The sequence below is a fragment of the Corapipo altera genome, unplaced genomic scaffold, assembly GCF_003945725.1.
Source record: "Corapipo altera isolate COAL_440 unplaced genomic scaffold, ASM394572v1 2b, whole genome shotgun sequence".
Taxonomy (NCBI): Eukaryota; Metazoa; Chordata; class Aves; order Passeriformes; family Pipridae; genus Corapipo; species Corapipo altera.
In genome coordinates this window covers 34,122,332-34,139,374 of record NW_020884874.1, presented here as the reverse complement: position 1 = coordinate 34,139,374, position 17,043 = coordinate 34,122,332, and the positions used below count along the sequence as shown (strand labels likewise).

At 38.6% G+C, this 17,043-nt stretch overlaps 1 protein-coding gene across 9 annotated transcripts in view; it reads left to right on the top strand.

The window, feature by feature from the left end:
• The window catches only part of RPS6KA2 (ribosomal protein S6 kinase A2), a 292,913-nt gene that overhangs the window by 220,446 nt on the left and 55,424 nt on the right, over positions 1-17,043 (top strand). For all 9 annotated transcript variants that reach the window (XM_027631560.1, XM_027631571.1, XM_027631596.1 and 6 more), the window contains 3 exons: positions 2,798-2,904; positions 10,445-10,482; positions 11,195-11,337. In XM_027631560.1, the coding sequence (XP_027487361.1) occupies positions 2,798-2,904; positions 10,445-10,482; positions 11,195-11,337 (288 nt within the window). The remainder of the gene's footprint in view (positions 1-2,797; positions 2,905-10,444; positions 10,483-11,194; positions 11,338-17,043) is intronic.

Sequence of the window (17,043 nt, the reverse complement as noted above, 5' to 3'; positions counted from 1 at the left end):
TTTTCAGAACTGATGGGAATGAAAAATGGCCTTGGGAATAGTCCTATATATGTGTAATAAAGCTGTCTCATATTGCATGTTTAAATGGATTCTTAAAAATTGTGTTTGAATTATGCCCTGGGTAATGCAGCAGATACCATGTAGACATCACTGTCAGAGAAAACTGCACCACTGCTAAGCCATTCCTGTAGCAAAATAGCCTCGACACATTGCTTTCAAAATAAATCTTGGATGTGATGAGAAACAGTCTGAGAAATCAATCCCCAACACCTTTTGCCCCGGGTATGAGCAGAGCATGTGGAAAAACACATATGCTGCCGGCAGAGAGAAGAGATGGCCATGGGTCAGGGCCGGCTACTGCAGTAATTGGCTAGAGAACTGCCTCTTGGAGCAGCTGCTGAGGGCAGGTCAGGGGCCACACACCACCCCGGGGCTGGGAGACTGCCTCACCCACTCTTCTCCTGCCTGCAAGGAGCAGCTGCTGCTTCCATCACCTTCCCAGGCTCTTGTCCCTTCCCCGTCCTCTGCACACCCTGCCCCTGGAGAAGGGCTGCTGCTGCTTAAGGAAACGGCACCCAGGGAACGGTCTGAACTTAAGTCTCGCTGATGACCATACAAAGCAGCTGCAGTAGGTTTTCTAGGTTCATCTAGCTCTTTTCTGCATCTCCAAACACCTCTGTGAGCCAGCAGTCTCAGAGACATCCCTGTGTACAGTGTAGGAGGCTCCAGTGAGGCAGGCTGGCTGCCCCGGAATTGTCCTATCCCGATATGATGTCCCCAACCCATGGTCACTTTCCAGGGTGTGGAGACAGGGGTGCAGGAAACCACTTATAACACAGTCTTTAAAGACAGGGACCTTTCAAATACCATCTTGAGGGGAAGCTCTGTTGCTCTTGGTTTTGGGGAGTTACTGAAGGACTAAAAAAGCTGTGAAAACTAATTTTAGTCAAAAGTTCCCTAGCTGCGCCCCACCCCTTCAATTCCTGGTTCTGTGACACGCTGCAGGCTGCTGTGTGCACCACATCTTGGGACCCCAAGTATTTGCTTTCAGGGCTTGTTTGCTAATGCAAGAAGACATTGGCAACAGGTTAATTACACTGCTGAGTAATGATACTTATATAAGTTCTTAGTACATGGTATCAGTTATTTTTAATATGAGGAAAAAGATTAAAAAACCAGTAAAATATCCTTCTGCCGTTTGTCATGAGACCAGGCTTTATTATGAGGCAACATTGCCATCTCAGCAAGGGCCTCTCTGGTTTCAACGAAAAAGAGAGAAAACGTGACACTTGTCTACAGAGGGCAGGTCCCTGTTCTGCACAACCAGAGAACTCAGATGTGGAAGATAACAATTCAGACTTTGTGCTTCTTTAAAGCTTCACATTTTCCCCAAAGCTTTTGCCCCAAAGCCAGTGCAATTCACTGACTTCTCTGCTTTACACCAATACAAATGAGTCCTCTTAACTTGAGAATAAAAATGTACTTCTCTTTTTCCTTACCTGTTTCTTGCTCTGTATTTCTGAGATATCTGACTTTAAGATGTATCTCTATAGATTAGATTTTTCCCTGATTCTATTGATTGAATTTCTTGACTACATAATTTATTTTAAACCTTATAAATAATTTAAATGTATTTTGAAAATTAATGCAATTTTTACGTTGAGTACAATTTAATTTTTAGTCATGGTTTTTGCTTGTGTATTTATTATTTTGTTTGTATTTTTATTTCTAACTTTTTCAGTGAAATTCTTAATTAAATTGTGAGACATCTGTTCTCTGAATCATCTCTTTTTTCTGTCAGCTGTCTGGAGCTTCTCAGAGCACTTAAGTATTTTGGCTACCCCTTTCTGAGAGCAGAGACTTAATTTTAAAATCAAGCTCTGCAACTTCTACTGTACTATTTACATACTGTAGTATTTACATACAATAAGTAAATTTGTATTGAGCTGACTCATTTTACTTCTGTCATGCATAGTATTCACACTTGTGTGTCCAATATATCATCTTCTCTTTCGGCATTATTATCTCTGTGCATATTGAAATTTAATTGTAAGAGAAAGTCTGAGAGACAGTGAAAGCTGAACCAAAGCACTTTCTTGCCATCTGAGTTTTTCAGAGCTTAGTGCTTTTTTAATTACAGAAATTTCTTCTCGCCTTAAACAGGGCTTTCAGTTTCAGCAGTATCCTGTATCAACCATAGAAAAAACAGCCCTCAGTTTACACCTCATGAGGCTCTGGATGTTAGACAACACATCACTGCTTAGGGCATCTGCGCTGAGATTCCTGGAACCCTCAGTGTGTGAGGTTTTAAATCCAACTCAAAGTCTCTTCATGCTGTGTATTCTGCTTAGATTTGGAAGCATTTCCCTTCCCGAGAAAGGTTTTCCCATGCTGTTTCCTGGGAGTTTGGTAACCAAATGACAAGATTTTAGCAAATTAAGGGATATGAAAGCAATAAGGACTGCACTGAATGTATTTAATTTTGCGATTTGTTTCCAAATGCTAAGGAGTTAAAACCTTATTCATATTATTGTGACATGATGTCATCTAAACAGATAAAACAGATAAATAAGAGCAGCATATTTTGAGGAACAGAAGCACTTAACAGATCAAGTTTTGTTTTATAAGGAGAATCTGGTAAAAATTGTTAATGTGAGTACAGACAAATTATGGAATATTAAATCTGATATAATGGTACTTCCAGCATTCCCAAGTTAGACGATTCCTCCCCGTCTGTTTAACACAAGCCAGCCCATCATTGTCCAATAAACAGATGTGTTCTCTTCCTTCGCTCTAGGTGATGTTTACAGAAGAGGATGTCAAGTTCTACTTAGCTGAGCTGGCCTTGGCATTAGACCATCTCCATGGTCTTGGAATTATTTACAGGGATCTAAAACCAGAAAAGTAAGTTAACAAGAAAAAGCAAACTGAAACATAAATACATGAACTTTTAGGTTGTTTCTGCTCCTTGTCATGCTACTAAATCAGGTGCCAGAGGCTCTGCCTTCCTTCTTGTATGTTAGACTCTACACAAGTCCCTCACTAACGGCAGTAGGGTCTTCCTATCAAATCATTTTAGCATGAGGCCAAATGTTTTGATTGTGCTCCAGTATGATGGGACCTTTGTGTGCCTGGCCTTCAGTTTAGTGAATGATCTCAGCATAGGATTCAGATCCCTGTGCCTTTAGCTTCTGTAGCACCGTTCTCTATTTGCAGCATTTAATCTGGCCTTCCCCTTGCTGCAGTGTAAACCACTCAAAGCAACTCTACTTCCAGCTCATATGAAATATGTCATGGTCATGGCACTGTTCAATTTTATTGTAGCCATTACTTAAAGTGAATGAGCATGTCTGAAAACTAGTGTACCCGTTACCTCACAAGAGATATGATAATCAGGATTTTTAAAACACTTTTGCTAACTATCCAAAATATTTTCCAAATATTTGTTCTCACTTATATTTGCAGCTATTTTCTACTCCTAACGTGGTGCTATGGAGCATTTTCCTTTCTCTTCTTTAATTTTCAGTACTTCGGAAGAGCAAATGACACCCTCAGTGCTATCACTGGGAATGGCATGATGCTGCTCTTATTCCATGCCCTTTGCCTTGTGCTTTGCCTGCATCTGCTGGGCCGGCTCAAATAAAGCAGGCTGCAACATCTAAAAGTTACCAACCTTTTTAATGTAATGATTGCCATCATTTATAAAAGATACAGTCTGCTTGGCAGTTGCTTACACTTTCAAAGCCTAACAACAAAGCAGCCTTTTCCTTCTGTAACATCAAATTGAAAAATCTGCAGCTCTTTCTTTAAAGTGGAGTGTTATTCGTCTCACGCTTATGGACAAAACAGGAGACCAAAAGTGACAGAAGGTGGACTTGGGCATTGGGAAGTTGAAGGGGAGGAAACTGTTTATCTACATTACAGTTCTGTGTGATTTAAATTTTAAGTTCAATTTTATGTTTTGGTTAGAAAAATAATAGTAGTAGTAGTACCAAACAAATTTAACAGATGTACATAACAAGAGCTCTCATTCTTTTGGGCTAGAAACTGTTTTGCAGGTAAACAAATTTTTCAATCTAGTCCATTTATGCAACCAAAACTGAAAACCAGTGTCTTAGGCAAATATGGGAAGTCATCCTCCTAATTAAACAACTGGAGGGAACAAATTACTGGTTTGTTACTCATATGAAATGCAGGTAGGCAACCGTCACACTACAGCTGCGCCAGCCACGTACTGTTGCATCGTCTGCCAGAAGCTCTTTGATTTCAACTTCATTCTGAATTGCTTTTTCATCCACCTAGCATGAACAATCATGTACATAATAGAATAACTCCAGTTATAGGTTTTCAGTTTTAAACTTTGATTCTAGTGAGCATTGGTATGAATCATGCACTACTTTTCTGTCTGATGTTAGGCGAAGCTGATTTTCAAGCTAACACATGATATATGAATTTGCTATTTGAAGGTATCCAGACATGAGCTTGTATAGTCAAGTATATGTCACAATGCTGCTACATTTATAGGGACATGCTGTAATTTTTTGCTTTAGGACAAGTTAGAAACCAAGGAGAAAATTAAGTGCGTGTCAAAACTATTCACTGTATTTGAGATACTGAGAACTGGATTTTTCAGAGTTCCCATCATAAAGTGTCACTTTGCATTTCAAAGCACATCTCTCAATGACTCCAGTTGCAAGTGAGAGCACTTAAAATTTCTGCAGACCAAGCTGCAGTGCTTTAAATCAGGGATCAGTGAATTGAGAAATTAGAGCTCACCTAAGAAAGAAAGGTGTCACTGATTTCCCATTGTCAAATAGAAACATGTCAAAAAGATGGAATCCAGCTTTCTGTGTATTTTTGTCTGAGGTGAAATCAGCCATCCCCTTCACTGTACCGTTCTGCTAAAATCCCTGAGTGTTAGCAGTCGCCCAACTGGGATAAGATTTCTCTGGAAGAAAACAGAAAATATTATTGTGTAACTGAAGGCTTTTATACAGTGAGTGGCAACCCTCACTCTTCTGTTTCCTACCTTTTGTATATATGGTTTATGGTCTTTTATGTACAGTTAAATGGATAGCAGTAATACAGTTTAATTTGGATACAATTGCCATAGTATAAAATTGGTTTACATGAATATTACTGTTGTACGGGAAAGGGAATGACCCAAAAGTTCTTACCTGGAGATAAAGCAAGGCACCTGATTGAACACCACATTTTTTAAAAATAGTTCTATTACTGCAAAGCCTATGTGTAGCCATACCTAGGACAGCAGAGCACAACAGCCTGTGATTTCACTGGAACTTTAGGTTTACATTAAAATAAAGAGATGCAAAAGAATAAAAAAATTATTCTCAAGGGAAAAATTACTGATTTTTTAAGTTAATTCTGGGAAAGAATGGATTTCTAAATAAGACAATAGAAGAAAATTAGGACCATCTCAGGATGTTCTCATCCTCCCCTTGCCCCTGGCCTAGGTTGAATATATCAAGGCCATTATAGGTGTGTTGCTAACCTAGTCTTAAAATAGCTGCTGGTCTCCATAGGAGGCCTAGAAAGGACATCTAGAAAGTTGCTCCAAATAGGTAATTTGAAATTTCTTTACTGCTGTTGCAGGCCACTGCTCCTTGGCTTATCCTCCTGGAGTCCCCAGCAGCAGCCTCAGGGGATTGTGAGCACATCGTTCTTCTGTACACTGAACTCTTCTTCAGTAGTCAGTCTTTATAGGTGTTCAATCATTCTCATTCCTTTTTGGTTTCCCTTGATACCTATCTCCTTTGAAGTGCAACGTGCAGAATCCCACACAGAAGAGGCATTACCAGTCTGATTAGAGCATGAGGTTTACTCTATCAGATTTGCAGAACTGAGATAAATTAATTAGTTTGTAATTTCCCAATTCTCTCTCTCCCCCGCTTTGTTAAAGGTAGGCACTGCATTTGATCTTTCATTGTTTAATGTTTTTGCTGTCCTTCAGAAGCTTCCAAAGTAACTGCTAATAGGTTTGAGATAGCTTCAGTCAGCTCTGTAAGTATCCTAGAATGAAGTTTATTAGAATTGTTTATGTCCAAAAAACTAGTTAGAAAATAGGACTGTTCAGACCACTTGAAAGAGCCCTCAGTACATTAAAAATTAAGGTTCAGCATTTTTTTTAAGATTCCTTGAGCAAAAATCCATGTTAACAAGTCAGCTATACTTACTTCAAAAAGGCAAGAAATTGAGTTTTCTAGTTAAATTCTTGTTTAGAACAAGCTTCCCTTAAATTGTTGCAGCCAAATTCTTCTCCTTGAGTTGTCTTGGTGGTTTCAGTGGCATCTCTTGTGGAACAAGGTATTGTTCAGTCGCACTGAGAGCCATTGAGTCACTTACATGGTGAGACACATTTTTATTTAAGAACTGCAGGATCAAGCTGTTAAATATGGTAAACATACCAAAATAGAAAAATGGGAACTTTTAAAGTAGTATGTGATGCATGTTATTTCTTATGCTGTGGTTTAAGGGTATGAGTGACTTAGAAGTAACTCTACCATCTGAAAATGTGCAGACTTTATTATTTGTCTTTGCTTTTTCTCTCTCCAGGGACCTAGATGCACCTTGATATTTTCTGTCAGAGGGGCTTTGATTAACAAGGAATATCTATGTTGTAAAGCCCTCAGTTGTCTGTACAAGGGATAGTTCATATAACTGCTCATATAACAACCTATGTTGAACTATATTCTAAAACACTAAACACTAAAACCACCACTGTTTAATGCAGCATGTTGCAAACCTTGGCAATTCTTTTATGAATGTAGCTGCCCTGTGTAGAGAGGGAAAATCTGAAAATCAGTAAAGGACAAAGGCTTATGGTGGAAAATAAACATCAACTTCCATCAAAGTAAGAAGTCCCTTTTGGGGACTTTGGGGTGTCAACAAAGCCACAGCAGAGAGTTTATGTTCAGCCACGTGAGATAGCATGGGATCATGTGAGATTGTATGGGATCATGCAAACACTGAAATGTCACAAACTGCTGACAGTTTGTGAGAATCTTTATCTCTTTGATGGATATTTGACTGCTTTATCTGGTACTTCCATAACAAAACCTGCAATCAAATAGAACACTCTTTATGAAGTTTCACATTTTCTTTCCAAATTGAAAATTTGGCTACAGTTTCTGAGAAGCATAAAGTGTGGGTTAAATCTTCTGCAAAACTGTGCAGACTTAGAAAAAAACTTAAATCATGGAGAGGAAAAAAAAACCAATCCTAGAGTTCCTGCTTGAATAGATTTGGCAGAACTTCACATTGATTTGGGTATGTTGGAGCTCAAAGTGAAACCCAAAAGACATGACTCAAAATCAAAAAAAGATAGAAAAATGGGAGAGAATTGCTCTGGCAATTGAAGGCATGATATAAAACAATGTCAACAACTCATAATGAAAACTTTTTATCCCTGTGATAAAGTTGCATCAGAAAACTACTATGGAGTTTGCAGTCCTAGGTCTACCAGGAGCTTCTCTTGTAACTTGGAGTATGTCATTCCTCTGATAACTTCCCTACCCAGCCTCTGGCATGGAGATTTTCAGCCTTTATTTTCTGAAGGCATACTTTTAAACTGAGATCAGTGAAAGCAGTTTGAATGTGTGTGGGATGATCCTGGTGCTAAAATGTTCAATCATAGAATAATAGAATATCCCCAAGACACCCCCAAGAATCACACCATGTGTCTGAGAGCATTGTCCAAACACTTCTTGAACTCTATCAAGCTTTGTGCTGTGATGACTTCACTAAGGCACCTGTTCCAGTGCCCAACCAGCCTTTGAGTGAAGAACGTTTTTCTGATATCCAACCTGTAACTCAGGTCCTGTCACTAGAGAGAAGAGATCAGTGCCTGCCCCTCCACTTCCCCTCGTAAGGAAGCTGTAGACTGCAATGAATTCTCCCCTCAGTTTCCTTTTCTTTAAGAAATAACCTTATTTTGTGGAATTCTTTGTTCCAAGCCTTTGTATGGTTAACTTATTTACGATATTGGTATATTTTTCACCAAATAACAGTTGTTACTGTTTTGAAGAGCAGGTCAGCAATGACAGTATCCTGTAAAAGCATTCAAACCTTAAACTGAACAAATAAAATGGAAAAATCTCGTAGTGAAAGGTTATCACTCAATGGAATTATAGCCTAGTTTAGCATTTAAAAGTAGTCTACTTTTTATGGTTTTTATAATTTTAAAACATTAATTTAGAGGAAATATTATTCTCAAGCTTGAATCACATTTTCAACTTCTGGGTTTTTTTCCCTTCCACAGAATAATACTAGTTTATGGCAGATATCCTGCAAACCATAGCTAAAGTAATTGTGATTGTCACAATAGAATTTCTACTATGGACATATTGGGATAAAAGGGAACTGTGAAGTGATAAAGATAAAAAGAGATGACGTAGAGTATGATCAGGTAATAAGTTTGCTTCTACAGTCAAAGGAAAAAAAACTATTTGTTGTTGTAATTCATATGTTTAGAAGCAAGTACATTGTTCTTGGCTTCTTAAAGTCACTTAAGATAATTCAGTGCAACAGTTCTCTTTTTTTTTTCCTCACTTTTAGCATATTATTTTCTTTTTCCATCAAATATAATCTTTGGTTAGTAACTGTAACATTATTGGTGGTGGCAGGTGGCAAATATGGAAGCACCCAGCTGTCCAGAGAGTGCTGCCAGGGGCCAGAGGAAGCTGCCAGCAGCTGAGGGCACTGTATAAGGGTGGTTAGGGAACATGAGACAGAGGAGGAAACTGTAGATCAAGTTTTAGGGGATATAGAATACAATACACATCCATTGTAAACCAGGATCTGTTCATTTTGCTGCTCATGTGAACATTTAGTGTGAGAAAGTCTGTTATGTGCTTCTGACTCAACTAAGACAGTATTATCAGTCTGACAGCTGTGTGGTTGTTGCCTCCGTCCCTTTAATGAGGGTAAGGTATGAACCTACAAATCAGTGTGAAAGTAAAGGTATGGGAAACATACGTTGTATATGTACAGAAGCAGCATGGATTTTCAGTTGGAAATTATGAAATGTAAAATCTATGAAATATAAAATTGATGTTTCTGGGAAAATTCCCACAAACTTTGAATTGCATTGTTATTCACTGGGGCTTTCTGGGCATGGGGCAAAATTTTGCATGATTTCTTTGAGCTCTAGTGTCCCTTGCTGTTTTTCCAGATCCGAGTCTGGGGAGTTCACACTCAGTTCCACAATGGGAGCTGTTTTATTCTGTTCTCTTCTGAAGCATGATTTAGGGGTTGCAGTCAAAAAATATATATTTAAACGTACCTATTATAGGTTAGTACCTAAAAATTATGCCTCTTCAAGAAAACTGTGGAGAAAGAATAAAGGTAAAGTTGCTTTCATTGAGAAGAAAAAGCTTTAATTATTGAACGCAGAGTAGGGACTCAGCTTCTGGCCTTTGTTCGATGAATCACACAACAACAGCTTGTTCCAAACACATAAATGAATGACCAAAGATCATCTTTTTTCAGTTGTGTTTCAGTACAAACACAACCTTTCATAAAAGTATAGCCCATTATATTTAGTTCACTTCTGTCTTATTTTCTTCCTGAATAATTGGATTAAAGTGACTCTCTAAGAGAAGAGGAATATAAAAATAGCTGACACCTTGCTAGACCATTTTGAAAAGTGAATTAGAAGTAACTAGAACTGAAGAAACACCACCTTCATTACTATGTCAGTATATACTTACCAAAAATCATTATTTTTCGGATTCAGCTTTCCTTCTTGTTTCCACAAAACTAGCACTGCTTTTTGTGAACTACAGTCATTTTTCACACAGAAATGTTGGAGTGCCTTTGTGAGAATAAAATACATTGTCACGTGACAGACGTGAGAACACTTGAACTTGGCTTCCAGGCTGAATTTTTATTTGTGATTTTGGACAGAATAAATTAGCAGAGGCTGAGATCCAAGCGGTTAGGCTGTGACTAGTCATTGTGCTCTATGATCACTTTTATTACTTCAGCATGAACCTGTTGAGTTAATTTTAGGTCCGGTGAGTCCAAACCCTGATTATTGGTGTGATTGCTGTTTATTATGATGAGCAGAAAACCTGTAGCTCCTTCTCCTGCTGGAAGAATACACTCTGCAGTTGTTGGCTTTGAACACTGTGCTCTTTCTGAGCTCTGTTTGCATGCTCACCTTGAGCATCCTATGGAGTAAGGAGGAGGCTCCTCATGCAACTGCTGCAGGCTGTGTGTGCTTCAGACATGAGATTAGGCAGACCTTTGAGGCTCATTTTTCTTTCTGGAGCCATAGAATCCACTAACAATTTGTTTACATAAATATTTTATTTGAGTCTTGCATATCTCCTTATCTGGCTTAAACATTTTTTTCTTCATGTTTGTTAACTGACCTCTGTGCCTAACTAACGAATGAATGTTGTTTTTGTTTTTTGCTTTATAGCATTCTTCTTGATGAAGAGGGTCACATTAAGATAACAGGTATGTGAGGCACAGAAAAATTAATGTCTACAAGCTGATTCTTTTTTCTGCAGAATGTTCCATGTTTCTTGGTCTTTGGTTGGAAAGAGTTTGCTTACAAAAACTACAAGCCAGAAGTGTTTGCATGGTGGGCTTCTCTGGCAATTTTCAAACCCCCATGCTGCACAGTACATGGAGAACATAGCATTTTCTTGGTAAAATTGTACTCCTGACTGATGTGAAGCATGTGGGCTTGGCTGCTTACCACTGTGGATGAAAGGATGCTCCCATTATGACTGCTTTACTCCAAGCAGAGGATGCCTGGAAAGATAGCCCTTTGCCACCTGTCTGGCCATCCTTTTCCCTGGTGGCATCTGCGATTATTATTGCTAATACTTTGGTTATCTGAGCAAGAAACCTTACGGGCAGTGCCTTCACCAAACCGGAACTGTATATTTCTGCTTATTTAAACTCTCTCTTCTGCTTTGGGCCAGAACCTCTTTATGAACAGAGAAAATGGTATATCTACTTTCAGGATGTATTAACAAATGCCAACCAGACACTCCATGTCAGCAGGGCTTCAGCACTTAAGTGCTTGTAGCCATTTTGCACGCGAACAGAAGGGTGCTTACTCAGCTGGTTGGTGTGTTTTGTTCAAATCGATTAAGTGAGCAAAATCATAAATAATCATTGTTATAGACTAGACAAGTCTTTTTTGTTTCAATTTATTTAGATTTTGGTCTGAGTAAAGAAGCCATTGACCACGACAAGAGAGCATACTCATTCTGCGGGACGATAGAGTATATGGCCCCAGAGGTGGTCAACCGACGAGGACATACACAGAGTGCTGACTGGTGGTCTTTTGGTGTACTAATGGTAATGGAAAATTTGTGTTTGTTTGTCAGAGGGATGCCTGTAGGAGGGATTAGATCCCTCAGATAAAAAGTATTGCTTTCAGCAGTTAAGGCTTGATAGAAAATAGGTGCGTAATGATTGCTTGGTCATTTTCATTGCTTCGGCTGTGTCAAACCAGCTGCTCCAGGCAGTATGTGAAGTAACATTTGGCCCCCAGACTCCCTCTTTTTTCTTACTGTCCTTTGCTGTCTCAGTTGGTTGCCATGAGTCATGAATATTTCTCCAGCACAGAAACAGGGCAGGGCAAGCTTAGAAAAGCAGGAGTGTTTCAGAAGAAACAACTTCCTAGCTACTAACACAGTTCCTGTTAGGAAACAATTCCCCAAGCAGCAGTTTTCAGATGTTAGGGACATCCTTCTAGAGAAACACAAAAATATACTCTTTTTTGCAAAACACAGATTTAAAAGGATGTATTTTACAGGGTTCTCTGAGCATTTCACAGGACCTCAGTGGTTCTTTTGCCACTCATTTGTCTTCTTTATAACAGCACTGCTGACTCTTGTTCCACTAATAATGGGCTGTGCATGTTCTGTAGTCTTATTAGCTCAAAACCCTCTCTTTTCTTCTGATGGGAAAAGAGAACAAGTTCATATGGGTGCCATGGCATCATTCTTTCTTCTGTATCATTTTGTAGTGTCTTGATTATGATTTTTGGGATGTTTGCTTTGTTCTGAATACATGCTGAAGCTGGTTAAAAAAAATTCATGTGTGAAAGAGTTTTAAAATAACTGCTCTTCAGAGGGGGAAACTCACCAGAAACAGACACAAGTGTATCAATTGACACGGAGTAATAGCTAGGAATTCATCTTTTCCTTACAGCTCTTTGCATTAGATTAGTTATACAGAAGTTACAATTTTCCCCTGCTGTTGTTTAACCGTTAAGAGCCCCGCAAGCTATTCTAAAGGTAGTTTAAATTAAGTCAATATCAGAAACTTTACTAATTCATTTTTATACATGGAAATCAATTAAAAGTTAGATAAAATGCAAATGAATTTTCTAAAAATCAGTCATGATAGATTGATCTAATATTTTACTTTATGAGATAGCCCTCTTTTTCTGAACAAAGGAAATTAAGTGCCTCAATTACAATAGAGTATTTGCTACAGTGTTGCAGGGGAAATCCATTTATTGAAGATGCTTATTAGTCCAGTAATAGTCCAAAATTGGTATAGTACCTATACCATCATAGGGAAAAACACCACAGAAAGAAAGGAGCTATTTCAGAAGAGCAGAAAGGAATAAACTCATTGTGAAATGCAATTAGCCTGGAAAGTAAAAGAAATCTCCTGACTGCTGAAGAAGTGAGGTCCTAGAAAACATTTTCCAAGAAGAGCTCCAATAGATACAGACTACAGTGAAACTGCTTGGCTTATGAGAAGGACCCAATTACATGTAGTTGACAGTGGAATGCAGTGTCAGGAAAGTTTTTCAGAGAGGTATTCAACTCTCCTCAAGCCAGCCTTATAAAATTAGCTGTTCATATGCTAACCTGCTCCCCCACTGCACCCATCCAGCCTCTTCAGTCTGTGGTGCTCTTGGTGCTGAGAAGGATGATGAAATGATCAAGGAGATGGTTTGTGACACTGTATTAACACTATAGGTTTTGGAGCCCAGACACCATGTATTTATCGCTCTCACAGGGATATGTCCAGATAACGAAGGTGATACTGCTCTCTCCTGAAGTATGCAGGCTGCAGGTGTACCCAAATGCTCAGTGCATGATCACCACCAGGCATCACAGCACAGCTCTGCAGCTGTGGCTCACAGTGAACCTCACCACAGTTATTGCAGCTTCCCTGCAGAACCAGGGCAGAAGCAGAAATTAACACAGTAATGTGCTCTTCTAATACAGAACCATTTCCTGTGGCATGGAAGCTGTTTTAGGTAGCTATATAATACACTACATTCCACAATCCATAGAGTATGTTTAAATTTTGTTTACCTTAAGCAGACAACTGGTGCCACCAGAGGAAGTATGTATAGGAAGCAATGTGAAAAACAGTGGAAATTTGGGCTGGGGAGGGCCTACATCACTGATCTAGCAAGCTGACACGAGTTAATCTAAGTAAATATTGTAATTTACTGCCTGAGTTATAAAAGGAGTGGAACATCCTTATCTCCTGTGGCCACAAATACATTTGTGGATGCTCAGCAGTTCTGAACCATATGTTTAATCAGGGAAATCACTAGGTTATATCTCATAGAATAAATATATCCCTACCCCCTACCCTTTAACTTTTTTATCATATATTTGATTTTGGAGGATAGCTGTACCTTCTCACTATCTGTCTCCAGTTAAATGATGGTGCATTTGGTGAATAGATTGTTTTTCTTTCATCAGCTAATAAATTGGGCTACTCCCTCCCTGTTTTTTTGCTAGGCTTTCTTTTTTATTTTCCCTTCCATCACTCTTTTCAACCCTCCCTTAGGGATTCAGTGTATTAGAACTAGAAAAGATAAAACTCTCTATAAAAGGAGGTGAATTAAAGAAAGTAAAAACTTTGTAAGCGTATGCTTTAAGCCTTAGAGTGTTACCAGACATCTTAGAGAAAAATATGTCTAATCAGTTCAATCTTTTTTTCCTTTTCAGTGTTTAACTGGTTGGGACAGAAAAAGGGTATTTCCACACACTAAAAGTGTGGGAAGATTTTATGATACTGTCTTTTGCTCTGCTCTTATCTCCTTGTTTTCCTTGGTTTGTTACTTGTATGTTCTATTAGGGAAGCTGTTTTTCTGACAGTCTGAAAACCTGAAGATAATTAAATGGCATTCAAATTAATTATTAGCATTTCTCTCTAATTAATTTGCATTATGATGTAAAATAGACAAAGAAAATATACCAGTTGGTGGCATATGCATAGACTGAAAGGAAGTGTATGTGATAGTATAATTTTCATATTTATGTGATAGTATAATTTTCATTAATTTTGTAATATTTATCAAAAGAGGGAATATATTAGGCAGATAGTTTTAAAATGGCCTATAACCTCATTATCAGAAGAGCAACCAAACACTCTCTTGTCTATTCTGTGAAGAGGTATGAATACTTTGGTATGAAGAGTTGGGTTGTGCTAGCAGCTCCTCGCCAACCTTCACTGACCAGGGCACAGGCTAGAATCACACTGAACTATCCTTGAAGACAACCTTAAACATCACACGTTGTGAGGATTAATACCAAAACAAATTTGTCTGGAAATTACTATTTTCCGGTCTTGACTTTTTTATTCTTTATGTTATTAATTATTTCATTAATTATTATTCACTAGGGAGTCTACCATCAACACCAGTATAATTTCATTTGTCACCTGGTAGATCTTTAGTGCAGGTCACACAACCAAAACTGTTACCTGCTCTGTTTTTTTTCTGTTCAATTTGTTTGAATTGTTTCACAGTAGCTTAGTATATGTCAAAGGGTATAGTTATAAAAATCTTGAAATTTACCCTTTCCAGCATTCCAGAGGACAGTACCAACCTCTGATTAAATATGTGATGATGACTGCCGGGACCCAACTATAACTTTGTGCTGATGAATTTATGTGGTTTATCATGACTAGACAGTTTTCATTTTCTGCCTTTCTGTATGTTACTCACTGCATTGGAGATTTTGGATAGGTCATACTCTGCAACAGCTTTGCATCAACAAAAGAAACCTGCATCAACAGGCATCTGATTTAAGTTGTTAAAAAGTTGGATATGTAATACCTTTTCAGCTGCACTGCAAGAGCTTTAATGCCTGCATTGCTGCCTCTGAATCCCAGATAAACTGGTCTGCATGATATAACATGCACAAGTCTCTTAGAAAGCCTCTCAAAGCAGTAGTTTTGTAGTTCATTGTACCAGCTGATTTACAAGGTCGCAGACCTCATGGAAGTTTTATCTGCTTCGGTTCAGGAAAGAAACACCTTTGAGAGTCCTGTGAGCAGAGAGGGGAACATAATTAGAGAAAGAATGGCTGTAATGACTTAGTAGATGACCCCAAATAAAAATTAGTGTGTTTATATATGTCAGCAATTTAGGGAATGTGTAAGTAGTGGAGCCTTCACAAGGAAAGAAGTTGTCCTTTTGGTATCCAAAATATTCAGCTCTGTAGTAACTCTGTAGTAACTATATGGTAGCATTGGAAAAATCAATATAAGACATCAATGCATTACAATCTTCTTTTACAAAATCCCATCATAACACTTGTTTTCTTCCCAGTGCAAGAGCTGGTCTTCGTGAACATTATTTTGAATGTTTATGGTCGCTGCTATGTTAAGATATTCAACCCTTTGCAAACATTAATTCATTACGCTTCACACCCAGCTAATAATGAAAAATTCTTAATGCATTTTACAAATGATAAAACTGAGTGCTTGAGCAGCTCTCAGATACCTGGAAAATGATTGGAAGTGTTGAGAAGAGAACCTGGCCATTCTGACAAGAGTGTCTCTCTCTGCTATCCAAGACTGAGTGATACCAAGTTTCTTCATAACCCTGAATTTTATCCTAGGCTCACAATACTTCAGCAGACTTGGGCTGAAGTAATTTTCACAATCTGCTCTCCTTCCATCTGTTAGGAAGATTCATATGGCAGTTACTCCAGGCTGTAGATTTTTTTCTCATTTGTTATCTTCCTCAAAAACCTACCAGGGTTGCTTCTTGAATCCATTCCCTCAGCAAATGTAGCACTCTGTTCCAAGGTCTTCCCTCATGTGTATGTTCTGGGGTCTCAAGTGCTAGTGTTTTACCTACTGAAATTGGAGACTGCCCTGAAAGCAGGAAAGCACTGCAGAGTATGTAGAGACCTTAGCAGAGGCTGGACTATATGACTCCAGAGGCCCCTTCCCATCACACTTTAATTCTGTGGTTCTCTTAATAGGCAGCTGAACTGGAACAAATGTTTGCCTTTCTTGCTGAATATTGGTACAGAAAGGAAGTCAAGGTAGGAGAGAGGCCCAGCCTTCTGGACTACTGGCTAGCAGAAGATAGCCCTCCAGAACACCTAGGAAGTGAATCAGTGGGAAGGAAGGAGCAAACAGAGGGTTTATATGGATGGGAAGGTGGGGAGAGTGAAAAGTGAGTCTCCCAGCAAAACTATAGGGACTGCTTTAATAGCCAAAAATACTACAGAGTTCATTGACAGCTAGGCTTAGCTTATTGTCAACCTACTGTGACCCATACAGCTTTGTGTGTATGTGCAACAGTGTAAGCAGCAAGTGCTCACTTCTGTTTTCATGTTCAGGTTTAGAAATATTTTTTATTTTTTGAAAAAATAAGCAGGAAAACAGTGCAGTAAAGTAGTAGCTTTAACTGATGAGATGAACTATTTCAATTTTTTTTTTCAGTCTTGTTATTTCATTTTTAATCTTCAACAGATTTATTCAAGACTGCAGTTGAGAAACCAGTGCTTTCTTCTAGCTGCAGCTTAGTTAAGTTCATTGAAGAAAAAAAACTCTGGTACACTTAACTCATGTAGCTGCCTTTCACTTTAAATATTGATGTTAAGTACAATTCTTCTGAACCTGTGTAACTGGAGACATGTGGTAGCAAAGTGCTAACCATTACAGCAGCACAGTAACTATTCCCTGCAGCCTCCAGGATGGTCATTTCGCCTACTCCTGCAACTTAAATATCCATCCCTCCTTCCTTCCTTCCTTCCTTCCTTCCTTCCTTCCTTCCTTCCTTCC